At 38.0% G+C, this 27,849-nt stretch overlaps 1 protein-coding gene across 2 annotated transcripts in view; it reads left to right on the forward strand.

Annotated features, from left to right (window-relative positions):
* The first annotated feature begins 14,153 nt into the window (after positions 1-14,153).
* USP15 (ubiquitin specific peptidase 15) overlaps positions 14,154-27,849 on the forward strand; it is a 59,626-nt gene continuing 45,930 nt past the window's right edge. Inside the window, exons 1-2 of one of the 2 annotated variants that reach the window (XM_040061681.2) lie at positions 14,154-14,306; positions 25,163-25,290. In XM_040061681.2, coding sequence (XP_039917615.1) covers positions 14,218-14,306; positions 25,163-25,290 — 217 coding nt within the window. In that variant the 5' untranslated portion in view covers positions 14,154-14,217. The remainder of the gene's footprint in view (positions 14,307-25,162; positions 25,291-27,849) is intronic. The other variant, XM_040061682.2, reaches the window with a different exon arrangement.

The following is a 27,849-nucleotide window of genomic DNA, read 5'->3' on the forward strand; positions in this document are numbered from 1 at the left end:
CTGACTGCAAAACAATAAGTAACTAGTCTTTCTTTTCTATAACATGTAAATTATACAAATAAACGTTAGGCTTTGGGGAGGGGGGGTTACCATTTAAAACCATTCTCCTAAGATATAAATCATATGTATGCTTATGCATACTAACATAAATGCTGCTTAAGTATTTAAAGTATTAAATACATCTTCCAGGATGGGGGAAAAACAAAAACGATGACAACAAAAACAAAGAAAAAGGGAAAAAAACAACCCACAGTTACATATATATTCAAGGTCATTTTGGGAGCAAGACTTTATTGCATTCATTCAAGAGGAGAAAAGGCTGGGAGAAAATGGGTTGAAAAGGATTTCTGGAAGTCTGGTTGGGCTAAAGATCTCAATTTCAGTCATGCATGGGCTGACTTCAAAGTTAAATCAGGTTGCTTATGGCTGAGTCCAGTGGTTTCAGATACCTCCAAGGACAAAGTTTGTGCCTACCACTCTCTTTGTCCCATTTCCATCCTTTGACCTCCCTCACTAGAAAGATTTTCCTTCCTCACAAATTTCTCTTTCTACCTTTTGTGTCAGTTGCCTCAACCCTTTGCTGTGTACTTCCAAGAAGCCTCTGGCTCCATTTTCCCTGTAACCATCCATACGCCATTAAGTACAGCGGTTATTTCTCCACTTTCCCTTCTTTAAATGGCCTGAGCAAACACAGCTATCAGTTTTCTCTTATGACATGCCTTCACCACTGCTAGGACACATGGCTGATTCCTGTTGAACTTGTTCACCAGCACCTCCAGGCATTTTTCTGTAAGAATATTTGCTAGATAGTGCCAACCTTGTACTGTTTCATGGGGTTATTCTGTCCCAGGTTCTGTACTTGCATTTGTCTTTGAACATCATGAGATTTCTGTGAGCTCAATTCTCCAGCCTGTTTTCAGCCTTCTGAGCAGCAGCCTCGCCCTCCAGTGTATTGACAGCTCCTGACATTTTGGTATCACCTGCTGGGAGAGTTTGCCACTGTCATCCAGGTTGTTGGTGAGGACTGTCAGCAGTTGCTTGAGTACGGAACATGGGGAAATGCCACTAGTGACCAACCACTGTTCTTCAAGCCTTGCTGCTCAATCAATCTGCACTCATTTTTAAACTACCCATCCAGCCTAGATCTGCTCAGTTTGGCTATAAGGATGTTGTGGTACACCATGTCAAAAGTCTAACTAGTCAAGCTAAACACCCACTGCTCTTCCCCAGACAGACAGCCATTTGTAGAAGGCAATTATGTTGGTCAGGCAGAATTTGCCTCTACTAAATCTATATTGGCTATTCCAAATCACCTCCTTGCCCTTCATGCGTGTGGAAATTACTTCCAGGAGAATTTTCTCCATGATCTTCCTGCAAAATGACCTGTAGTTCCCCACATCCTTTTTCTTGACTTACTGAAATTGGACATTTTTACTATTTTCCAATTATTTGGGACCTTCTGCTGTCACTGTGATCATTTGCAGATGTTAGAGAATGGTCTCAATGACATCAGCCCACTCCCTTGGGGCATTTGGACACATCTGGTCCCACAGACTATTGTATGTCCACTTTGCTTAGATGGTTCCTATTGATTGTCTCCTATCAGGGGTAATACTTTACTCCCCCAGACTCACAAAGAAACCCTCAGATGAATGCTGTTGGTCTGACTTACCCCATGGAATATCATATGATCAGGTCTTATGCTCTTTCATCAAAAAGAGTAAAATCCCCCAAACTGTGAGAACTGTAGCTGTTTTGAAATATGAAGATGATTCTTCCTTATACTTTGTAAAGCACCTAAGCTCCCTAAAGGGCAAAGATTTAAAAACCTGCACTCATTTCTCATTTGCTGACTCCTAACAAGTCACTACTGAGCTTTTGAGAACTTTTATGTATCATCATAAGGCACCTTTCTTTCTCTATGCATTTGAGACTCTATGCTGCCAGGCATAGCTTCTGAATCTTGCTCTGGGTGAAGCACATATAAAAATGTTAGGTGTTGCAGTGTTTTATGCCATGGCTTCTACATTTCTTTTTGAATCTAGACTGTAATCCCTGTGAAAAGCAGGGAAAAAACAAACACCAAAGGATTCAGATCAAAAGTAGAACAATACTTGGCCTCTCCACCTTTTGCATTTAGTCTTAAATTTTCTTTTTAACCAGTTATTGACTTGGCTATATTACGTATTTAATAAGTAACAAAAGGCCTAAGCTTTTTTACACGAAGAGGAAGAGTCCATGGGTCAAATACTTGGGGGTGCCTACAGGGCTTTATTGTACAACAGTGTTGTATGTTACAAGAATATTAAGTGTAGTACCATCTTATTTGAGTTAGAGTATTATTCACGTGTTTGGGGAAAGCCTCAAACTATTCCAGAGGGCAATATAAGCCAATTTACCTTCTTTTTCCTTTAAAAAACCCAACAAGATTTCTTCTAAAGCATCCCTCCACCTGCATCTGTGGGACTTGAAACAAGAAATAGAAACAATCACTGAATCAGATATCCAGAGAAAGAAAAACAAACAAGCAAACAAAGGACCAGAAGTGTTCACATATGTCTGGCCTAAATTTGGGTTACTATAATTCAGAGGTCATTAGTGCATGCATTTTTCTTAATTTGATACTATATGATAGTTCCTATTTTCCTATGTATCAGAAAGCACCAACATTTGCAGTTATATTACAAAGAACTCCAAAATGAATCACTGATTTATCCTTGGTTATAAGTACATTTTGTTACAATTTTACATTAAATACTACATTATATACAAGATTATATACAAAATAGGAAACAAAGCAGACCTTTGTACCTAATGAAATTTTTAATTCAATTTTAAAATAAATATAAATATTTTCAAAAATATGTATTGAATTATTTTCATGCATTATGTTTACGTAATTAAATTCAAGGAGACCTTGTGAAAACTGGAGGTTAGGCAGACCAATAGTAGTAAGTAGGTAAGTAAGATCAATGTGATTTAACCAAACAAGTCATGGTTATATTTTTCTGAAACTCTTTACCAAGGCCAATGTGTTGGCAGACTTGTAAACCCATCTACAAAAAGGATTAGACTTCACTGTAGACATTCATGGTGTCATTTATTATCTCATGATGCAGCATTTTCTAATCTGTGCAGTGTTGTTTTAAAAACAGGCATCGCACTTCCTGGTTAAAAAGGTGTCAAAATTTACTAGCCCAGTAATTCAGTTCCTTCCAGGCTGGAGATAAACTAAGTCATTGTCAGATGTGTTGTTTGCTGAAAAACAAAAGGTCACCTGGGTTATTTTTCACCTGTTTAATAGTTACAAATCACTTTTAAAACAGTATCATCCAAATTTAAGAAAGTAAGTTTAGTGAAAGGTAAAGTGCATTAAATAATTAAATAGGAGTAAGTTGTTCTGTTCCCCAGTATTTCTTTCTGATTTAAAATCTTTCTTCCTCTGAGTTTTAACCATCTATATTTTAATAAAGGAAGAAAAAAAAATGCACTCAGGCTTGTGTATGTGCATTAAAAAACACTACATGATGGCCCAGAGGTTGTTGAAGATTTTGCATTTTATGATGTTTTAATAGTAGGGCAAAAAGATGTATTTTTATATGATCCTTCTGCATACTGAGTAAGGGCAAAGTAGAGCTTTTTAAGAGTCAAGAGCAGAAGAAGTAGTATTATTTAGAATATTACCATATTTATTCCAAAACAGCCACAATCTGAGGGGGGGAAAGGGCAGTGGAGAACAGGACAGGATGAAAGCATGAATAGAATATGATTATTTTTTAATGTTCTGAAATGCAGATTTCAAGATATTTTCAAATGCATGCCCAAAAGGATTTTTTTTTTTTTTTGAGAAGAGAAGAGAAGAGAAGAGAAGAGAAGAGAAGAGAAGAGAAGAGAAGAGAAGAGAAGAGAAGAGAAGAGAAGAGAACTAAAGAGTATTTCAGCTTGGCTGAAGAAAATCAGCTATCAATTCAGTATGAAAAAAATGCCTCTGATAGATACAGAGTCAAAAAACCCACAAAAAACAAAACAAACAAACAAAACAAAACAAAACAAAAAACCCACAGTCCATATATATAAAAGATTACATTATTATTTAGAGTTGCTATACCTTTCAATGAGATTACAGATGTGGAGATAATGGATTACATAGTCTGAATATAAGTAATTTCTCTTGTGTAAATATGGCACAAAATTATATATACATAGAGAGAATTACAGCCCCTTAGATCTTAGGATGTGCAGGGCTAGGAAGTCAGACTGACTGAGCTTTGCCTTCCATCTCAAGCCTTTCCTCCTTCATCACCGCATGGCAGGAAAAGCTAAAGGATGTGTGCCTTTGAATTTTTCTGCTGTTATGGCTCTCATCAAGAGATTCCTTTGAAGGTAGAAGTAGACAGACTCTTCAGAGCTTGGGCTGCATGAGAGCAGAGCGCTGTGATGCTGTGGTGGTGCTCAGAAGTCTTCATGTGTGCCTCTCTCCAGTGTTAGAATTAAGTCCACCCTCACCTGAACGAAGTGAAACTAGTTTCTTGTTACCCATGCTGAACAATCACTTGTGGATGGACATAAATGTCACCACCTGACTCCTGCACATGCATGCCCTGCCTGGCATTCTTCATCCTGCCAAAGCATTTACCCTGGGGGACTGAGTGCCTCACTTCTGGCCAAGTTGCAGAACTCCACCACCTGCCGGATTGTCTCACATAGCAAGTCAGTTCAAATTTCCATTACTTTCTCACCTTCAGGGCATGGTAAACATAGCATAAGCATTTTGGATTGATTTTGGAGGTATGTAATTCTAATTTTCTGAAATGCAGCCCACATATAATGTAAGGACGGTAAGCAGGGAGGGAGTTCTAGATCCTTGGGCATATATCTTGTATGGTCATGAGAATAATTTTGACATTTTTTGTTCTGACCAATGATTAAACATGTATAGTTTTCTTCTAAAAATATATTTTCAGACCAGACATTTCTGTATGCACTGTGGTCCTGAAACTCAGTATCCACAATGAGCAAAAGTAGCATTTTTACTTGTGGTTGGGGGACAGAGATTCATAGTAGCTGCAGTGTCAGGCAGATGCACTGGCATTTGGCAACTGGAAAAAAGTTCAGTGCTTAGAGCTTGGTGTGGAAACATTTGCTTTTCCAAGTAGTTCAAAGGTATCTCAAATGTCTCTGCTCTGCACAGAAGGAATAGCCTGAGACTAAGAGAGATGGTGCTGCTAGTGTGAAAACCCCACATCTTTGTTTTCCTCACACTTTAAGCTTCATATCTGTTGGCATATGTGTTGCTCCTGACAGCCACCAGAATTACCTCTTGCCCACACGTGCCCTGGTTTCCACTGCCATCAAGCACCCACAAATGTCAGAGAAGCCCATGGAGTTCTGGGGGGGGGAAGGATTTCTGAGAAATTCAGGGCAAGCATTGTAATTGAGAGGTTTTGCCAGCAGATGTCAGAAGGCAGAACGCAGGTAGCACACAGCCTCACCAAATCCTCAAAATGACATTTCGGTCCTTTTATGCTTCCCCTGCCTGCCTTCTCCACTCCTTCTCTCCTGGCACATATATGCATAACCATACAGAAGGAAAATCATTAAGGAAACACTGGCTTGAGGGTTTTTTTGTTTTCATTGGAGCCTTACACAGATACAGAAGATCCAATACTCTGTTAAGCTTCATGTCACATATGCAAGAAAAAAAGTTGTCTGCTAAACAAGCTGAATGATAACAAGTTCTGTGAGCTCTGGAACTAATGAAGTCTCGTTTTTTATGGATTTTATCTCATGCTTTATTGAAGATTTTGCTATGCTGTGAAACTTCAAATCTTTGCTTTTTTTGTGTAATGGTGGTCCCAAGGGACCGATTTTCAAAGAGGTGCTGAAACATCTTTCTGTGGCTTTTTTCTTTTCTGCCAAGGCATCTTTCCTTAATAGAATTGAATAAATTTAAGACTACTACCATCTCTCAAATTCTGTTGAAATCACATGGGACTCCAAAATGCACAAGGCTTTCGTCTGTAGGAAACCTAGTAAAAGAAAATGCAAGGACAGTTTAATCTATTATGGACTCAGATTAATGAGGCCATTTATTTCATAGTATAACTCTGCTAGAATTACTTAAATAGCTGAAATTTCACTGGCAGTTTAAATGTTCCATTACGTATTTTGATGATTCCTCATTTTCCTACCAGATTATGAATATTATGGAATATACAAAAATGTGTCTGATTGACCATCAGTCTTTGCTTTAAAATGCTGTTCCTGTGACACCTCTTCTCCCTTGTTTGTCCCTTATTCCAGAACAGAGAGTAGGTGGCATGGAATACCATCCTGTACATAATTCCTACATCCCTCCAGCGCATCCAAGCAGGCATTATTGATAGCAGTGAGAGAGAGCAGATTTGCCTTCTACTGGTGTCCTGTGACTTCCAGGTGAAATTACTCTGAATTTCTACAATGATCTCAGTGAGAATAAGATTAAAGGCTTGGCACTTTTCTCTTACTGTAAGTTTGTGCTTATTCCAGCTCTTTAGATTATATGCCAAATTAATGAGCTTTGTTTTTTATTAATCGATCACATTTTTTAAGCTTAGATTAGACTAGCTCTTAATATATACATAAAATTAGTTTGAGGGGTTTTTTTAGCTATTGTTTAAATTAACACCCTTAAATTAATACCTTTGTATTGTGAAGCTGGTTTTTGTTGCATTATAAGGGTTACTTATCCTTCTTGATCTGAGATTATATTGCCTCAAATATATAGCAACAGATGTTAAAATTTTATTATATTTTTTATGAAGCATGAATAATAGTCATGTGGACTCATCTATGTTCATCTATAATAATGATCCCTTTTGACCTATTTTTTGAGAAATGGGTCAATTCTGTAAAAAATTAGGATGTAGCTAAACACACTTTGACAAGACTGATATGTTAAATTTTATCACTTTCATATTTAAAAATTATCCTCATCAGATAGATTAAGAGCCATTTAAGTGTCTGGTAGCACAACTGTACAATTACTAATGCAGTTGTGGTAGTCATAGCAAGCAAAATTTCTTAATGTTACAGCTGGAAATTGAACATATAGCAAAGTGCAAGCCCATTTACTCTTAGTGTAAACAAGTTTGAGAATTATGATGACAATTGTTCAAAACCAAAGTCCATACACCTCATTAATTTTCTGGAGTTAGTTTTGGGGGTGTTGGTTGTGCATTTGGGTGACTTTTTAAAAATAATGTACTATCAACACAGTACAAGCCAACACATGCCTTCTCTTCAACCCTCTTCACATTGTCACTTCTTATGCTTACTCACCTCACCTCCGCTCTGACATCCTTGTCCCCGTGCAAGTTCTGTCTGCGATGGTAAGCTTGTCTTCATTTTTACTCCTTTATTCTATTATCAAGGGCAAACTCATACTCTCATTACACCTTTTTAGGCCAATGAGTCCATTTATGGAGACATCTGAATCAACAGAACTACTGACAGAATATATGAATTTTTAATGTCATAGTTTTACCATGAGACAATATTTTTAAAGTACTTACACTAGTCTCCAAATGCACATCCTGCTTATTCTAAAGAAAAGCCAAACCTGCTTCGTTGAATTGTCTCTAGAGTGTAAAAGCAGCTTTCCCACTTGCCCTCAAAGAGACAAACAAGTGGAAAGAAATGATGGAAAGTGGCTTTCCAGAACAAACTGAAACTAAAGACTCTTAGGTTGTCACAGATCAGGAGGGAAGAGCAGTCAAGAAAAATGGTTTTGCTTCTAGGAGTATAGCAAGTTAAGCTATCTCATCCAGTCCAAACTGAAAGCACAAAAGTACAGTGGTTTTCTAGTCTATGAAATCCACACCTTCAGATGCTTCCTTGAATAAAAGCAACACTGAGTTATACCAGGCAAATGACTGCAATTCTGTAGGCTGTTGGATCCAGCTAAATCTAATTGAAGTTTGTGTGTGTGTCCTAGGCAGATCATGGAGGATCATATTCCAGTATTCCTGCTTGAATCAGTAAAAGGTGCAAATGGCTAGGGATATGGAAATTCACCATTTTCTCAGAAAAAAAGAATACCATACAAGATCCTGCCAAGACCAGGATGCAGAAGTGTGGATGACAAAAGGTTGAATACACATTTAGTTTAAAGACACCACAGCCTCATCCTCAGTTTAATTGCTTCTAGCCACAAGCACCTTTTCAAACCGGATATTTTCCTATATACTCACACAGATCACCCCCACCCCCCAAAAAAAAGGGTGAGGAGATTTTCTGTGAGGCCTGCAAGGTTAATGCACTGAAAACAACATCTCAAGAAGTAAAAATGTATCCAGCAAAACTTCGCTATAGTGGCCTCTCTCATATCACACAGGTGGGTCCTGTGGTGTGTGAGAACAGCACACCTTCCTTGGGCACAGCCAACCCCTTCAGCCGAAGTACTCTCTTGCACTGCAATACAATCAAGAGGAGTTCTCTAAAATGTAGAAAACTGTGTCCCTTCATATGCAAATACTAACTGTAAAATGAAAAAAACATAAGTATGAGCACAAAAGTTGCAGGAGAGCGGTAACAGTGTGTTGTGACTCTGACTTTTCGTCCACTTCAAAAACCAGATCCCACTGCTGGTGCAAAGGCCAGGCCTTTCCAGCAGCTGTCCTTCTCCAGCACACTGGAATCTAGATGCAGGGAAATGGAGTCAGAAGGACGGCGAGGCATGGGCTAAATGGGGGCAACAGCAGGACCTGGGGAATGTGGCAGCTCTGACCCAGAGCTCTTTGAAATCACTTCTGCTTCATCATCACCGCAGGAAAAAAGAGATAAAGAAAAAAAATTACAAGAAGTTTAATGTATTTGTTTGGAGATTCCTGCAAATTCAAATGGAAATAATCTAATTTTACAGGCTTGACTGTCAATTAGTGATATTTTAAATTACCTTAAAGGTAGAAAGTCATCCCAAGTGTCAGCAGTAAAATAATTTTGTTATTATCTGAACAAGGCATTACTCTGACCATCCCCTGAAGTACTTCAGTGGAAATCACTTTCCCATGTACTATTACAAGAGGCAGTTTGATCCCATTGCAGAAGGTTCCAGGATGACTCTAGGTACAATTTGCCATTGTTTCCTCTCATCATACTCCTGCATGCACACGACAAGGGACAACACTGATGTTCATAAAAACTAATGTACTTTTTCACTTACTCTGTGAAAAATTCTCTAATCACCAAAAGATCCTGCAGCTTCTTCTGGAATGCCAGAGCAGCAACTCAAGAACTTTTCAATTTCTAAAACTTCGCTGTGTCTGAGATATTTTGATCAAAATATTTATTTCTCAGTCAAAATGTTTTATTTTTCCTTTCACAAATACATTGACACTCTACTTCCAGAGTTCTCTGCTTTACAAGGTCATGTGCATGTATTATCAGGTTACAATAAGTCTAACCACATTCCATAGCAACAGTAATGTTTTATTTGAAAGGAGGTTTCAAATAGGAAAGGAGAAACCACAAATCTTAAATATATAGTACTAAAATATACCTTTATGTAATTTTGTGTGCCATGTATGAAATTTATATATATATACCTTCAATGAGATATTTCCTTAGTGGTTGTCATTCATACACGTACATGTTTGTGCATGTAAAATGTGAAGTTGTTCTAATGCATTTGGTATCTTGTAGCATTTTTTGCTGGATTTCAGTGATACTGAGTTAATGAACTGAATGTGAATTTATTCATACTTTAGATAGCCAAACAGTAAAAATATGCTGAAACAATTTTACATGTGCCAACAACATTTAGTTCTGCAACTTATCTGTTGGCTGTATTAGGTCCTGCTATAAATCTAACCATTATCTCCTTCCACTTAAGTACCAATTACTTTTCTTGAATAGCAGTCTATTTTTAGCACACAACGTGCAAATATTACAGAACCTAACTTCTACATTGTGTGTTGATTCCATGTATCTCTAACACCTAGTGCTTAAAGCCTCCATTATGAATCATCCTTTTAAAACCACAGCTCTTGAATTACATTGTTGACAAGCTTTGGGTACAATTAACGCACTTAATTTTATCTCTTGCCTTCAAAACCAAACAGTTCATTTAGCAACCACACAGGAGAAAATTTGGATTCATTCTGATGTGCAAATCAAATACAGGAATTGATAACAGTTTTTTACATATCAGACAACCATGGCTAAAACCATCATACCATTGAAATTAGTTTCTGTGTTTAAAATTCCTAAAGGAAAAGCATTTTTGAAGATTCATACAAATGATAACTAATTTGTAGCAATCTAAAATAGGATGGGGTTTTGTGTAGAAAAAGCATTGAATTAAGGAAATTGAAAGTAACTATCTTGTGGAAAATGGGTAATTATTGTTTACATTAATATCTGATCAGATCATTAAAAAGCTTATTTTTCAGATGTTCTTATTTCAAATCCTAGGCCATTAGAATTTAACCTAAGTGTATGTTAAACACATATTTAATCAATAGGAATACAATTTATTAACTACATTTTTTAATGTAAACATAATATTTCTACATACCATATTTAGAATATATTTATTTTAATGCTTTTCATAGTGTTATTAGAAATAATTTCTCAGAAAATTAAAAATAAAAAGGAATGCTCTCCAATATTTTTAAAAAATTCAGAATTGGAGAAAATGGAAGACCCTGGCTTTTCTTCCATGGTCATTAAATTAGGCATACTCTTGGGACACCTTTTGTTAATCTCACTGGACTTTTTCTATCATCATTCCCCTATATTTACATCTACGATCTTTCTGACTTAATCTGTCCAGGATGCCTGATTCTAGACTTAGTACATGAAGGTGAGAAGGTAGAAGAAAATCTGTGCATGTAGCTTTATACACATTTAAAAATTATCCATTCCTTTTTCAAGAGTCTTTTTCTCTCATAAGAAAGATCGTTTTGGTAATACTAATTACTAAAAATGTAGAAAAAATGTAACAGTTTGATTAAATTGACTGAATAGAAAACCAACACATTTTTAAATGTTGGCTTTTTTCTTATCCCAACAAAAGTGTGTTATTGCAATAATTGCTAGAAATTTCCATTGCATCTAGCTGAAACAAATGTTTAACATGGCTATGTTCAGCCTCTGTGAATGAGGTAGATGGATTGGATTGGATTGGATTGGATTGGATTGGATTGGATTGGATGGATTGAGGCACAGACTGGATTAGGAATAGGAGTCGAACCTAAAGTGCAGTCATGGTTTTATGTCTGGGACAGAAATGGGTGTCTTAATTACATGTTATTTCTCTATCTCTCAGACTGTCAAATTTATCATGCATTTTCTTTCTTTCTTTCTTTCTTTCTTTCTTAAAAAAAAAAAAAAAAAAAAAAAAAAAAAAAAAAAAAAAAAAAAAAAAAAAAAAAAAAAAAAAGCGCATATTCTTATCTGCTCCTGTCCATTATTCAACTCATGCTTTCTTGGGTTCCCCCAATTTTGTTACATACTGCATTTTTGTTCCTGTCTCATCCCCTCATGTTTGCCTTACAGAAGCTCATTGCTCTTTCCAATAAATTATTCTTATCTCAACCACGATCTTCACCTTTAGGGCTTCCAATTCTTCTCTCTAGCCATGATGCGGGAGATATGGGGGAGTGGAAGGGAGAGCAAGTGAGCAGCATGTGGTTTGGAGTCTCAGTAGGAGCACTAAATTTGGAAGTCCCACTCTTAAGCCATGGCAGTGAACTTGAAAGAAAATGAAAAGGGGTGAAGTGAATTATTTTGTATTACCTGTGAGTGAGACTTGCAGTTGTCTATTATTTTTACAGAATTTATTGTTTACAGAAGTTTCTACTACTGAGATGCCGAGCTTCTCTTATCCCCAAAAGCCAAGTCATATTTTAAGGTTCGTTAGCCAAGTCCACTAACTGACTTGAAAACAAGCACTGAGAGCTTAAACTCTGTGTTGTATTGGGAATCAATAGAATCATCAGTATACACAGTTTGTTATCTGCAGCCCACTTGCTGAATGTCTGTGCTGCTATACGCTGAATTAATTGCATCCTTTTTTAAGATCAAGGTTTAGAACCACAAAAACATGTTTATAAAAATTCATCCATTAGCAATGAAGTCAGGCAAGGATGAAGGCCCACTGATACCTGGAAGGGCTGTCACCTCAGCTAGCTTTACAATATCCTGCATTCACCTATAGCACAAGCAGTAAGATATAAATCTGTATTACAAATTCTTGGGTTTCATTAGAGAAGCTAGGTCATTTATCACTATCTCCAGTGCTGTTTCCACTTACCAGGCAGTTTAAAGATCCTCAGGCTCTGTCTAGGACAGAGGTACTTGGAAACAATTGCTTGCCCACTGATAAAGCTTAAAACCCACCCCCCAGATTTAACACTAATACCCATTTTCCAAGAATGCGAGTTAAGTTTCGGATACTGTTCCATTATGAAAAACAATTGTTTCCCGTTGAGCATTGGTAGTCCCAGAAAGAGTCTTACTCTTATCTCTCCTTGGCAGTTCTTAAAGCTCTGCTTCAAATGGCACACTGTATGCTTTGCTGCCTCTCCTTGTACCACTTAATACCTGTCTAGTACCATAGATAGACTGAACTCAGAAATAGGAGATCTTTCCCTGAGTAAATGCAGTTATGCAACACAATGCACAGAGGCATAGGTGGCTCCAGGTGAACCTTTGGCAAAGTAAGGTGTTGATGGTCCTGCTGCAGCCTGATGAACAATAAAGCTATTTTCCAGCACCATGGATTGAGAAATATTTTCCCAAAAATTTCCATGAAAATATAATTTCTGTATAAATTCAATTTTGACACGGAGATAACTATCAGAGTGTAAACCACTGTTCTTATCTGTCAAGCCCTGGTGTGCGTGGGGTGGAAACTTGTCAAAGTTCTTTCCAAACTTGGAGAGTCTAACCCAGAAATTTATTCCTGAAGTGGCTGGAAACCTTCTTGTTGTTCTGTTAAGTTTTGTCTCATTAAATGTAGCCATTAGATCCACAGCTCTCCCTAACTTCTACGTCTTATTTTCTTGCCCCCTCCTCGTGAAATTTCATATTCCAGCTCTTAGAGAAGCCACGAATGTCATCGCCAGTTGCTCTGAGCTCCTGGGAGTTCTTACATATTTGATATGATTTTAGTATTATAATTTTGTCTTTATTTCAGTATCCTCATCCTCACGGATAATCCTGACAAAACACTTAGCTTCGTTCTACCATTGTCTGCATAACAGCCTTGCTTCTTTTTTTTTTTTTTTTTTTTTTTTTTTTTTTTTTTTTTTGCAGTGCTCATATCTATACAGCATTTTTAGCGCTGTTTGTAAGAGCTACATACTACTAGATTCTACGTGCTAATTAGCAAATAATGCCTCATAGCTTATAATACTTAACTGGCAGCGCAAGGTACATTGCTGGTGTTAGTCACACAAAGCGGCTGGCTGTGATGACTTGGTTTGAGGAAGGGGGCAAGGCATGCAATTGCAGGCATTACACTTACACCAGTTAGATCTGCAAGAACACCCTCTTGTTTTCAAATGTTCGTGACCAGCACCCCAACCCAAAATTCCCACACCGTTTTGATTCTTTGAAATCTCCATACAGACATACAAACGTGAAGACAGAGAGAACCTAGTTATGTAATGTAATATGTGGCCTTTTTTCTTTTTCTTTTCTTTTTTTTTTTTTTTTTTTGCGGCGGGGGGAGGGGTGTGTGTGTGAAATGCCAAGCGACAGGTTGCACTGTTTGTACAAGGTTAAGGCAAGAGTGACTGAAACAAACACAACAAATTATCCATTGGTTTCTGCAAAGGTCTGGAAAAGCTAATGCGAGTCACAAAGATTATTTGAACCCGCCACAGTATTTGCACAACACAGCTGGTATCATCATATGAATTATGGTGATCCAAACCACTCATCTGGTAGCGAGGCATAAGGGATCTAACGATGCACGCGCTTCCATTAAGGCGCTGAGGGAAATGTCGCCCGCCCGTCCCTCTCCGGGGGGGGGGAGAGCGATGGGACGGGGGGACGGGGAGAAAGACCTCCCGGCCGCGAGGGGGCGCTGCACCGCCCGGGCCCGTTCCGGCCCCCGCCCCGCGGCTTCTGGGAAGGGCGGGGCCGCGGCCGCCCCCGCAGGCGTCACTCCCAGCATGCAGCGCGGCGCGCTCCTGCTCCTGCCGCCGCTGCCGCTGCCGGGCGGAGAAGATGGCGGAGGGAGGCGCGGCGGATCTGGAGACCCAGCGCACGGACGTCGCGGCGCTGCTCAAAACCGCCCTCCGCAAGGGCGACACCTGGTGAGGGAGGAGCGGGGGGGCTCGAGCGGACGGGCGCGGGCGGCGCTCCCCGCCTCCGGGGCCTCTTGGCTGCCGGAGGGACCGACCTCCTTCCCCTCGCCCCCCCGTTCCCGGGAGTGGCTCGACGTCCCTCCCGCTGCCGGGAAAGTGGAGGCGGGTGACAAGGGCAGGGAGGCAGTGCTGTTCCTCGCGCTTTCCGCCGCTCGGTTCCCGCAGCTCCTGCCAGGCGGGGAGCGACTGTCCGGGTGCGGCGGGGCCTCGGCCTGGCCCGGGCTGCGGGCGGGCGGCGGGGAGGCACCGAGGTCAGCGCTCGTGCCGGGGCGCGCTGCCGGGTGGCAGCCCCGCATCGCGGGCCCGGAGCGCGCAGGTGGCTTGTTTTGGCGGCGCGAGGCGTATTGAGGTGGGGGAAAAAGCTCTGCTGCCAGGCGTTTCTTCCATTATCCAGGCCGAAATGGCCCCGGCTTCACCTTCACGTTGTCAGAAATTATATCTGTACTCTGGCCTAGGTACCCTGATGCCCGTCCGTGGCTGTGACAAGCCTTGAGTTTCAATTTTATTGCGACTGTAAACGTGTTAGCTTCCTAAGAAAGAGTCCCTGAAGGTGCGAGAAGACCCTTATGATACGTTTTCGGCAATGAACGTGTGAAAAATATGATTTTCTTGCCAGTTGTAAAATATTTCTTCATATGTCATACAAATTGTCAGCAGAATAATCCACGGTTGAAAAAAATTGGGTTAAATAAGCACCTCTTTTGGGCGTGTATTTGGTAATTGAGCTTCTATATTTGTAGTTCTATGAGACTAGGAAATGGGACTTTTTTTTTAGGAGGGCAAAAAATAAAGAACTGGCACTTTTTCCACTACTCAACCTCTTCATCTCTTCCTGTGTGAAACTGTCACCCAAAGACAAAGGCTGAAGCATTAACTTACAAGAAAATTAACTATGAATACACAGAAGTAGAACTAGCCCACCTCATTTCAGCTGTCATCACTCACTGTTCCAGTTCTATAAAAGACTATATTTAACAGTGTTGATACTGCAGCATGTGTCAGAAGCATACATTCTGATGCATTATTCAGATACTGCTGAGTATATGTTCAGTTTTGGCATACGAACAGACTGCTCATGAAGCTGGAAAAGTGTAAGAAACTAGAAGAAGTAAATGAATTCACAAATTCACATGGTGGTGCTGAAAATGACCAGCAGTAGTAAAAGCGTGCTCCGGGTTGATGTCTTTCAAGACTTTTTTTGTGTGTGTGTGTGTGTGTGTGTGTTTCTATTGGGTAGCTCCCAGTTACTAAAACAATGTTTCAAACAGTTAATATTGTTCAAAGTGATAGTGCTTTTATAACTAGTTGGCAGAATGACCGAAACAGTGAGTTTACTGTGCTGATTACTTTTTTTAGTATGTTTGATATTTTAATACGAAAGAATCAGTTAGGTGAGAAAAGCTTCTAAATGTTCTGTGAAAATATATCTAGCTGTGATTGACACTGATGTAAGTCAAGTGTTTTAAAACTGTATAAGCTACAGCAAAGTCCTGTTTTAAGTTTTACTCATGAACTTTTACATGGAGCTACATCAATGCTTGTGGATTCATAGGATTTATACTTGGACTGTGCAGCTATCTTGACAAATTAAAGGGTATGTTTAGTCCAGATGCTTTTTTAGAGGTATTTTGTCAATGGCCTTTTTATTTTTTGGGACATCAGTAAGGAAACAACAGTTAAAGTGCTGTAAGCCGTGATTCAGAATTGCATTGATTCTGTAGTAAATACTGCTGAAAAAATTTTCAGCAGTGCCGTACCAGCTTGTTCTGTTTGAGCTTTAAAACACTCAAATGCAGTCCTTTTAAAAATGCTGGCTTATACATAAAAAGTCTTTTCCATACTTTTCAGAATTTAGAGTGAAGAGAACAATAAGCTACATATGGAAAGTATAAAGCTTGGGGGGTATTCTCTAAGAAAAAAGCAACTAAAGAATAGGGCAAAGAGAGGCAAATCTTAGAAGCATCTAAGAAGTGGCTGATGAATTTCTTCATTAGTTCTACGTGTACACTGCAGAGAGAAATAAATAAAATTGACTTGAAAAGCAGCATTTTTAGAGTTAGGTATTGGAAGAAGTATTGCTAGAATTAGAAAGCGGTTGTATGGGTGGTTTAGTAAGCTGTAGAATTTGTTCCAGTAGATGTTTTTAAGGGTAGCTTGGGAATAGTATACATTAAGCTGTATTGCTCCAATGGACAAACAAGGTTAGTGTCTTTTAACTGATTCAGCTGCAGGGACAAGATTTTGGGCTAGTTTGTCCCAGTGGTTTGTTTTTTTGTTGGTTTTTTTTTTTTTTTACATTCTTTGTGGTCAGTTAATTATTAAACTCTGAGAGTTTGAGGATTCTTCTGTCTCTCCATTTATGGTCTTATTTTTCCAAACATACGTTAAATAAACATCAGGTTTTTCCAAGAAAGAACTTCCTTTGATTATCAGTTCTTTTGAGTGATGTCTACTTTTGTTAGTAAAGTCAGTATAAAAACTACACTTTTGTTCCACAGAACTTGAATCAATATGTTTTATTTCTTGGAGTATTGTCCAAAGGATCTTTAGGTTCTGTGGTTGAAAGACCTAGACTTCTGTTTAGGAAAAGAAAAAATGCTGCATTTCGTTGTATGTTTCACAATTTTAGCATCCAATATGATTACATCTCAGTATTTTGAAATTCTACTGGTGCTTGACAAGTGAGGAGAATTTATTTTGATGAGATGTTACCCTCTCATTTAGAATGACAGAAATTATTGGTTGTTACAGCTGCGGGCAAATCTGAACTCACTTAGTGTCTTCTACTCTCAGAAATCGAAGAGCTGTTGATGTTCATCAGCTTTTTAGGCACAGTGTAATTTGTGTGACCAACTGGTCTTGATGGTGTTTAGCACCTTCGTAGCTGCAGTGATATTCTTGAGAACCTTGCCACGGTTTCTGTTTTTACAGTATCGTGGAAGTACAGTTTTCAATACTGTTTTACAGTATCATGGAAGTACAGTTTTCAGTACTGAAAGTTATTGATCTTGGAACAGTTTTTTTATAGAGGGGAAGACACTCACTTTTTCTATGTGACTTCTTGGGTGATTTCTCTGTAATTTCTTCCCCATATTCAAGTGTGATTTCTTGATTTTACCTTTAAAACCACCTTCTGCCCTGACTCCTTGTAGTTTCTGTTCTTTTGTGGCTGTCTTGGAGATGTTGTCTCAGTAGCTCAGATATGACATTACAAGTGCTTTCAGACCCTTGGCTACCTCTTGCACATATTGCCCCGCCATGGTCTGGGATATGTAACCACATCTCTCACTTTTAGATATCACCCGCCAATAAATGTTTTACTTAAAGTGTGTGATAGTGACTTAAAAATAGCTAACATCTCAACGAGGAGTTTCACCACTTTCTCACTCTCTTCCTCCCAGAGTTTCTCCACTGTGCTTCTTTCATCTATTGCTTGCCATAACAATTTGTGAGCTGATGAGAATATAGAAGTTACTTGGATAAGAATTAGGCAGTTATAGTGGACAAAAATTATCACATGGAGTTTATTGAGTGGCTGAGGGAACAAACACAGTCATTAGATGTTTGAACAGGGAATACCAAGTAGCAGTACAAATATGTACTGTATACAGAATATACTGGTGAAACCATTCCACTGTCCAGTTCTGGTGTCCACATGTGACAGAAGGTGTTCATTTAGAATGAGTTCAGACATCTCAAAATCTAAGAGGGAAACCTTGTCTTTCAGAAAAGAGCCTGAAGAGCCTCTGTTTTGCTAGAATTTTGAGTTGTGTGCTGAAATAGTTATGTAAGAGGAAGATGTCTTCTAGGGTAAGGATTTTTAGATGAGCAGATAAAGATTTAAGACGCTGCGTAAGCTGGAGCTAGTCAGGTTTAGGCCAGAAGGAAGATGTTGATTTTCAGCCCTGTTAGCCAATGAATTTCAGTGCCAGTCATCACTTCACAAGAGTGACGAGATAGATTCTTAATCTCTTCTCGGTTTTTAAGACTTGCAAATTAGTAAAACCACAGAAGTATAGTATTTTTGGTTTTCAGATGTGTTTCTGATACACATCACTTCTGAAGTTCTGCTGAGTCTCGGTAGAATACAGTTATCCATACAGTACATTTCTTGGATGGTGAAAAAATTATTCTTTACTTAACCTGTGGGAATTGCATTGCCTTTTCAATTGTAATACTTGGTCACTGAAGAGAGTAAGTAAAAATGAAGTGGGGTAAAAATCCTTCCCAGTGAGTGATCAATAGATATGATAAGTTCAACCTTAAAGGATTTTTCTTCCAGAAGTGAATTTCCCCACTGAACATATAAGCATTTTAATTCTGACTGCGGTGAAAACTCATGAATCTTGATGAACAGACATCTGTAGCCCTGCTTAAAAACCCTGCAGTGCCCATCATTGATGACAGCCTTGATGCTGAAGTGCTTAGCTTTAATAACATTTTATCCTGTGGTCTTCAAGAACGTGCTGAGTTGGAAGGGACACACAAAGATCATCAAGTCCAACTCAGCCCTGGGCAGGACATCACCAAGAGTTAGGCCATGTACCTTTTTCTCAGTACTGTCCTCTCAGTGTTTTCCACATTTCAGCATCCATCATTGAATTGTACATGAACAGAACCTAGATTGAATGTTAATGGAAGATTTTTCTTGATTTTGCAGAGGGCATGATGAGATGTCATGGACCTGCACTTCAATAATACTTGTAACAATATTCTAAATTATTTTGGTAACTTCATAAAATGAGAAACAAGGAACACTATGTCAGTGTTCCAAGGATAGATTAAGAGTTGGATGGAATTTTTTTTTTTTTCCAAATGAAGTTTAAGTTGCTGATTTTGACTTTGAAACCTTGTGGTTGAAGTTTGGTGTTAGATTTTTCTTACTGCGTAAGAAATGGTGCTGGATGTGACCAGTGGATAACAGATTTAAGTTCTTCTGGACAATACATAGAGTGGAAATAAGTAGATGCATTTTTCTTCTGTTAATTGATTAGGTAGGGTGAGAGCATTAAAATTATGTTTTTTCCAGGCTTTTGCATGAAAATTTATTTGTTAGATTATTTTTTAATGAAAATTCTTTACTTAAATGGAAAATTTCTAAGGGTATTTGAAACACTTACGTGGTTGTTAATGTAATGTTCACACTGAAATTTTAATATTAAATTGCGCTTCACTACTTTTGGCTGAATCATACTTTTTGGTCGGTCTCTTGGTAGTATGGATGAGGAATGAGCTGCTTAGGCTACAGCAGCACATTATGGGAGTGGAGCATGTGGTGAGCTGTAGTGAGAATTGGATTAGTTGATTTGAAATCTTGGTGCATTTTGTTGAACTAAACAGTCATTTCTGAAGAGAAATCTGGAATACTTGGACAGATTTCTTAAAAATCTTTTTTTGTCTTTGACCTCTGCATTTTTTTCTTGTGGATTTACCTATATTTTGAATAAAAACATTTTATGGTATGTGTAATAGAGTAGAATAATTACACCATTTTGAACTTGAAGAACTTGTTAATTCTGCAAGAAAATTGAATTTGAAGGCATCTTTTAATTATGAGTATATTTGGTCAAGCAATTTTCATTAATCAGTGAAGAAATACAGATACAAACCTGTTCTTACGTTCTTATTTTTATAGTTGAAGTTGTTCAAGAACAGAAATCAGATGATGTGCCTTTAAGCAGGAGTCCTAATTTGCTTTCTGCAAAAGAGTTGTTCCACTTTGTCCTCTGTATTGCTTAATCTGTACTCATGCACAGTGAGGAGAGTAAAAAAAATCCTCACCTATCTCTCTGGACAATTTGCACTGTTGTACTGTTAGAAGTGGAATAGCTTCTGTTCAGAAGATATGATGTCCCAGGAGTACACAGTGCAGAATGAGTGTCTCTCTGTGAAGTGTCTTTTTTGAATATTAAAGTTTTCTGGTTTGATTTTGAGTTCAAAGAGCTGATGTATCAGTCAGTATAAATCAATCTAGGTTACCTGTTGTTTAATCTTGTCTGCATATAATGGTCACAAGAATTCAGAATGCTTTTGACAGCAGTGGGAAATACCAAGATCTTAGTCATACTGTTCAGATATTTTTCTGTCAACTTGGATGTTGATGTAAAGAATGAATGCCGTTGTACTTGTGTAGTTTCTGTTATGTTAATTATGTTTATTAAGTCCAAATATGCAGTAAATCACAGGTGAACTTGAATTACATTAAAAAGTTACAAACCATGGGAGAATTTTAGAAATCAGTAAGTTTCCTACTAGTACTTTCTTTGGTTCAGTGAACAATGTCCATGTAGTCATGCAGCTGTGAAATTTTAAAACTTTCATAAACTTAAAATTGATTTTTATTATTTGTTGAGTTTTTATTTAAGAAATGAATGTGTATTTACAAATGTCGTAATAGCTTCAACTTTTTGTACTTGCACGTTAATCTGCAAAAGTCTGTAAGTAATCATATTTTGGGCTGCCTTGAGTCTCCACAGTGGATCATTTGGTCATACATAAGGATACGGTCTTTTCTGGTAAATTTAATTGGGTGACCCAGTTTTATTGGGTTTGCATGGCAATGTGTTGGTCGCGGGGTTGCTACGGGGGTGGCTTTTAGGAGAAGCTGCCAGAAGCTTCCTCTGTGTCTTGCAGAGCCAATGTCAGCCAGTTCCAGATGGACTGACCACTGGCCAAGGCCAAATATCCCAAATTGAAAGGGACCCATAATGAACATTGAATTCAACTTCCTGCTCTTTGCAGGACTGCCTAAAGCTAAACCATATGGCTAAGAGTGTCTTCCTGCTGATCCTTGAGCTGACCGGCTTGGTGCTGTGACCACTTCCCTAGGGAGCCTGTTTCAGTGACCAGCCACCCTCTCAGGCTTTTAATGATGTCAAGTATGAACTTCCCCTGTTGCAGCTTCATTCCATTTCCTCATGTTTTATACCATTACCTGGCATTCTAGAGCACTCCAGCGTATAAATTGTCCCTTGTATATGATAATCCACTTCAGACAGGCAAGAAACATTTTACAGAAGAGAGCAGATATATCTTATGAAGCAATCCCAAGCTCTACTCAGGAGTAAATACTGGGTAATGAAGTAAGCCAGACTTGAACTGAGAACATATTCACGTGTTCTATAGTTTTTGATTCTACTTGCACAAAGAAAAATTTAAGTATACATAATATAACCAAGGAAAAGCTCCTAAAGCTAATTAAACTTTACAAATATTTCCTGTATTGTTAATACCAAAAATTCCATATTTGAATGTAACTTTCAGCAAATGGTACACGCATAGTTTTGCTTACTTTTAGTAAAGGTTTGGGACTATTCCAGTGTTCTGTGTTATCAACCAGTTGGCTCTAAGTGGCTTGGTTGTACTATTTTCTTCAAACACTTTCAGGTTACTGATTTATCTGAAATAACTATACATGTCAGGTATCTGCTGGTTTAGAGTTAATCAGTTCATTTGGCTGTGCAGTTGTCTTAGTTTTTAAGGTTTGCTCATCAAAGCAGAATATCTAGAAATTTGAGACTCTTCTTGACTCCAATCTTTATTCAAATCCTCTAGATTTGTTTTACCTCAGAAGATGGGTTGGTTGTCCTGCTCACTAGCTAAACTGATGACATGCCGGAGAGCAAAACCTGTGATTCCTGGTTGAGTGAAATCTTGTTTCTATCAGATAACAAACATTTCTTAATCATAACTCTAAGAAATGGATAGGCTATACATTATAACTTTGATTGGGAGTCTGGGGTAGCCCTCTTGGTCAGGTCCACAGTTCAAAAAACTACTGTAGCATTAGACTCATTTGGAACTCCTTTCTGCATTAGGTAATAGTAACAAAAATAAAGACAAAACATTGTACCCAGTTTAATATACATGTATTTTGGTCTCTGTTCTGCTAATGCATGGTATGCTATTTATGCATCTGGGACCGCACACGTTACAAGGAAGTGTATCTGGTCCAGGCGCATATCCCAAGTTTTTAATATTTTTTCCTAAAGAAGGGATCAAATATCATTTAAGAAATTAGGGTTTAGCAGATGTAGTTCTGTTTACTTGAGCTTCCTCTTAAATTACTGGTTGTCCCTCATAGGTAATACTTAGATTTCAGGTGGTTGACTGTATCATGGATATTATAGCACTGATGGAAAGATAAATTTTCTTCCAGTGGTTTGCCTTCTTCTGTACAGATGAGTAGTCTTGTTGATCTTGGAGAGAATGCTGTATTGAATATTTTTTTAGAGTCAAAAGCCTCAAGTTATAAATTTCTGATTATTACTTTTCCCATTAATGCAGAGAAGTGTGGATTTTTGCTACAGAAGTGCTTTAGCAGGTTGATTGATTCGCCTTAAACTGAGCATGGTGTAATTGTGTTCCTGTTGGTTTTGTTGTTTTTTTTCCCTTCCCCAACATAATCTTTAGTGTGGCATATCCTTCTTGCGTAAATTGAGGGTAGTGTATGGCATTGCAATGCAAATTTCTGATTTCCCTAATCTCACTGGAAAAGTAGTATTTCATAGTCTTGATTAAGAGCAAGGTCTTGTAGTGGGGTGTTCTGGTTTTGGCCAGGACAGAGTTAACTTTTCCACGATGAGGGAATGGAGCTGGGAGCCCAGCTCTGGGCTTGTCCAGGTTATTATGCTCTACCACCCGCAGGGGTGAGAGTCAGGGGCTCCTGCTTAGGACAAGAGTGGTGTGGATTGAGGATGAGAAAAGTCATGGCTGGAGGAAAAAACCCATCCACCACTGTTCACTGTCCCCCAGGAGGAGCATTTTGGATGTAAATCACCCTCTTTTTTACGCTTCTGTTATTAATATTGTTGCTGTTACTGTTTGTTTTTCTTATTTCTGTTTCCAGTAACTTGTTATTATCTCAAACTGTAATCTCTGCTTTTTGTGGGATGGGGGAAGGGGAGCAGTTTATGGTTGAGGTTTTTTTTATTCAGAGTACTAAATTGGGAAATACCATTCTTAAGGATAAGAGAGAAGATTACAGCTACTGTGACTGTGTTCAGAATAACTCAAAATAGCTTTCTCACCTGTACCAGATTTCTATTGAAGGAAAAGTAGCAGAATGTTCATTAAAACGCCTAATATGTATAAAACGTAGATACACGTACATGCACACACATGCCTATAGCCAGTAATTTGCTGTAAGAATTCACATCTATACTGTCTGCTAGCAATTTCAAAATCTCTGTGTGCAATTTTTTTTTTCTTGGCTAAATAAATTCAATAAACCTTTCTTTTCCATGTAATGCATGTTACCTCTACTTTGTGGTGAAGGAATGTGACTAGTTCTTACCATACTTACATACTTGCATGATTTATAGGTGACCTTTCAGCTTTCTTTCTAGAAGAAATATTAAGCTATTATTTGAGCCTGAAAAGATTTCTACATTCAGTTCCTAAATGTGAAGGGAAGTGACGAAAGATTTTTTGCACTTCGTGTTAGGAAACAGCAATGTTACAACATTTGTGTTAGGGAGGACTCTAAAGGACCCCAAGCTGTCTCTTACTGTTCCATTTTATTATCAAAAATTTGTATTAATCACTCTGTTACTAGGGTGTGATAAGACATTTAATACAAAGCATTTGAAAAGTAAAATGATTCTCTAGGAGCAATAATTTCTTAAGCGTTAATTAAAATAAGGGCAGTTTGCGTGTATGGTTGTTTCTCTTCTGTGTAAAATTATCTTTCCTTCTTAAGATTCATAGTTCACTCAAATTTAGGTCAAGAAAGTAGAGGCCAATGAGACAAGTCTAGCAGGTTTGATGGTGACTACATTCATAACCACACACATAAGAGTTACAGCTCTTATGGAATAGAGCTGGATGGCCACAGCAGGAGAGAAAGGGGAGAATGCTGTTGGCCTTAAGTATGTTCATGAGAATGAAAACCTAGAGTATAAAGCAGAAGGCAAGGTCATATCAGATTAATCAAATTCAGTTCCATCCTAACATAGCAGCAAAAGATTTCGGACAGACCAGGAAGAAGATGAATACTTTTATGAAGGAGAAATAATGCATATGGTATCCTAAAAAAAGAAATAAAAATCTGAGCATCACTGAAAAAATTTGGTATCTTGATCTTAAAGAAGTTCTGGACAGAAAAGGTACTAAATGTAGGTATCACTGGAATTTGTAAAAGCCAGACTGTGACAACAGTTTAATCTGGTTAAAAATACTGTAGAGCTGAGATTAGAGATATAATCGCTTTATATGGAAGTGTGATGTTGATAATTGTTTGTGGGAGGAACATCTAGTCCTTTGTCAAAAGCAGAGGATTTACTGTTTGTGTTGATGTTGTCTCAGAGGAAGAAAACATGCTCTCTGGTTCTTGACAAGGCATCAGATTCCTGAAGTTTTTTTAAGTTGCACATTAATGTTATAAATAAAACTCCCATCAGTAGACAATTCCTTACTGAAAGTTCTCTCTTACTTTTTTAAAGGGCTGTCCTGTCTAATTATAGAGATTTAACTTGAATCTCCTGAATTTGAAAATCAAGAACAGGAATTAAAGGTGACAATCCTTTATGCAAAAAAGGGATTTTTTTTTTTTTTCAATTTGCCATTTTTCAGCCTCTGGTATGTTGTACTGGCAATCTTGCAAAACTGTACCTGGTCCTGTTAGTGAGATCTTTAGTTGACCGCAGGTAAAGTCCTCCCTGGTAGGAGATGCTGATAATGCTTAGCAGAACAGAGAGAAAAGCATTGTCATTTCACAAGGCTGATGAGTGCTGGTGCGTTATTATGAATGAGGTAGGCAGTAGTAGCGTGCCAATAATTAATATATATGTCTTCTTCCCTTTAAGGTATCTAGTGGATAGTCGCTGGTTCAAACAGTGGAAAAAATATGTTGGCTTTGACAGCTGGGACAAATACCAGATGGGAGATCAGAATGTGTACCCTGGTCCTATTGATAACTCTGGACTTCTCAAAGGTAACTGCCTCTCACTGTGAAATAAGCCGATAGTACATTGTATGAAGTTGTCTTATCTTTTGAAGTTGGCAGTGTAAATGAACCTCAGCATATATAAAGGTAAAAAATTCAGTTTCTTTTCAGACCATGACAAGGGAACTGGAATAGATTTCCCTAATAAATCACCATTTTATAAATACAATTATTTGACTTCTTTGTAATGGTAACAAAATATGAAATAATGTACAAATTCCTGGTTTATAATGAGATTTTGGGTTATCTTGAGAACTGAAAATTAGTCAAGTTGACAAAAAGGCAGCTTGAGTTCACTGGGATTTCCCTTTTTTTGCTAGCTTAACCAAATTGGTTGATTTTTAAGTTGAACTCTAAAACTTACTTCTGTAAATGAGCCCCAAGCCCTTACTGTGTAGTTCTGGAACAATTGAGGAAGTGTTATTATTCAGTTCAGTGACTTAAGTTGTGTGACATGATAGGGGATAATTTCCTGTTTTCTTTATGGTCTTTTAAGGATATTAAACTCTGTCACTGCTATAATTACTCAGGTTCGACTGACTCTTGCTGAACTGTAGCCAAATTTTTGAACACAGGTCTCAAAATACTTTCCCACATATTTTAATCTTCACATCAAATTTTTATTTAATGTTCAGTATCAAAATACCATTAAAGCTGTTAATATTTAATCTGCAAAATCGAGCAGCTACAGAATTGTGCAGATAATTAATTGGTTTTCTTCCTTGCAGTTACAGGTAATGTAATAATACTGCTTGTTCTGGTAGTAATACCAGTTTTTCCAACTTCACAGGGTTTATGATGAACTCTTGGCTTTCTTAATTCAAAACTTCTGTAATTAGTATCTCATTATTATGCAAATGAAATGTTAAAGATGATTGCATCTTTCATAAATTTGTTGTACCATGTTCTAATTGTCAGTGTAAATGAGTGTGTATGTCCGACACTGACCAGTGCCTTTGTAGAAGGTGCTGTATTGTCATATACATCTATATGTTCTCTTCCATCTAGAAACTTTTTGCTCCAGGTGAGTGTTGTGTTTTGTTTTCTGAAATGTGAGGATTTAGATCTTTTGTCTGTTCTTGTAGTAAATCTTGCAGTGCGTCAGGGATGTTCAGGTGATACAACTCCGCTGACATCAGATGTAGCAATGTCTTTTTCTCCTGAGTGAGGTAGCATCAGCTTGTTCTCTCTTTTGTGTCTTCCCTTTCAAAAATAGGCAATTTCTAGTTTTCCCAAACACTTCTTCATTTGTACCATTTATAACTTAATCTGCATGCATTTTCAGATTATGTTTAAAGTTACTGTTGTTATGAAGCCTACTTTAGGGTTAGCTGTCCAAATTTGAAGTCATGATAGCCATTTTCCTAAAAGCTTCTGAAAACCCGTATTCTGTTGTTTTGACACTGCCAGTGCCCCTTTCAAAATACACAGCATCAGGGGTTGTGAACTTCACTTTTTGCTCATTCATGTTTCTAAACTATGGCTCCACACTGGCAGTGATTCCATCCATCTGGTTATCCTCTGACATCTCTTGTTCTTGCATAAAGGTAGTTTTAAAATTAAGGACATTAGTGCCCAGCAAATAATAACTTTCTCCTTCATCCATTGTAAAGCAACAATCCTCTCTACTAGGTTTTCTATGTTGCATAAACTGACCCTGACGATGCTTGGATTTTAATCTTTGGCACATAGTATGCTCTAGTTGCTCTCATCCTGCTCTCCTTAAATTCATCTGATATAAAGAATAAAAAATGTAAAATGGGCTTGCTTTCTCAGATATTCTGCAGTGTAATGCAGTGATAAGGAAAGCAGTAATTGCATTCACAGGAGACTGATTCCAGGAAACTGAAGTAGTATGTTGTGCTTATATTACTTAAATGCTTCTCCCTTGTTTCCAGAGCAGTTGGATGAAGTGAGAGCAATGAAAAGTAACAGGTAGAGATTTCAGTTAATCTCAACATGTGCAAAAAATGTCGAATGTGATGTAATGCGTGTCATGTTCAAAAGAAGAGATACATCATCAAAGCAGGCCCAAGGAAGTAGGTATTTAGAGTAGCTGATTGTTCATCATAGAAAACAGTGTTGTATATGAGGAACTGAATTGTCAGAATCAGGATATCTGTTTGATGGTTCTGAAAAAAATTATACTAGAAGAAATGCTGGTGTTTTTAGAAGGAGATAATAGAATCCAAATTACACCTCACAATGTAAGAACAGTGCAGAAAGAAATACCATATGAATCTGGTGAAGAGTTACATAGACCTGAAGACGTGCTCGTGGATGTCTCCCCACACTGTGCTCCCAATTACACTGTGATGCTTCTGGGATCGGAAAGACAGCTGCTCTGAATGTTTGAAGCTCACAGTGGCTCACATCTGGAATCACCTCTTAGACCTAAAAGATAGCTGCTAGTAATAAGGATTGAACAAAACCTAAAAGCATGCTGCTTACCTTAAGGGATTGTAAGTTGTGCTTCATTCGAGTGCAGCATCTCCCCTTCTCTGCAAAGAATTTTGTAGTGACTGTTTCCAGGGCACACAGAATCCT

This window comes from Hirundo rustica, chromosome 4 (assembly GCF_015227805.2).
Source record: "Hirundo rustica isolate bHirRus1 chromosome 4, bHirRus1.pri.v3, whole genome shotgun sequence".
NCBI classification, from domain to species: domain Eukaryota; kingdom Metazoa; phylum Chordata; class Aves; order Passeriformes; family Hirundinidae; genus Hirundo; species Hirundo rustica.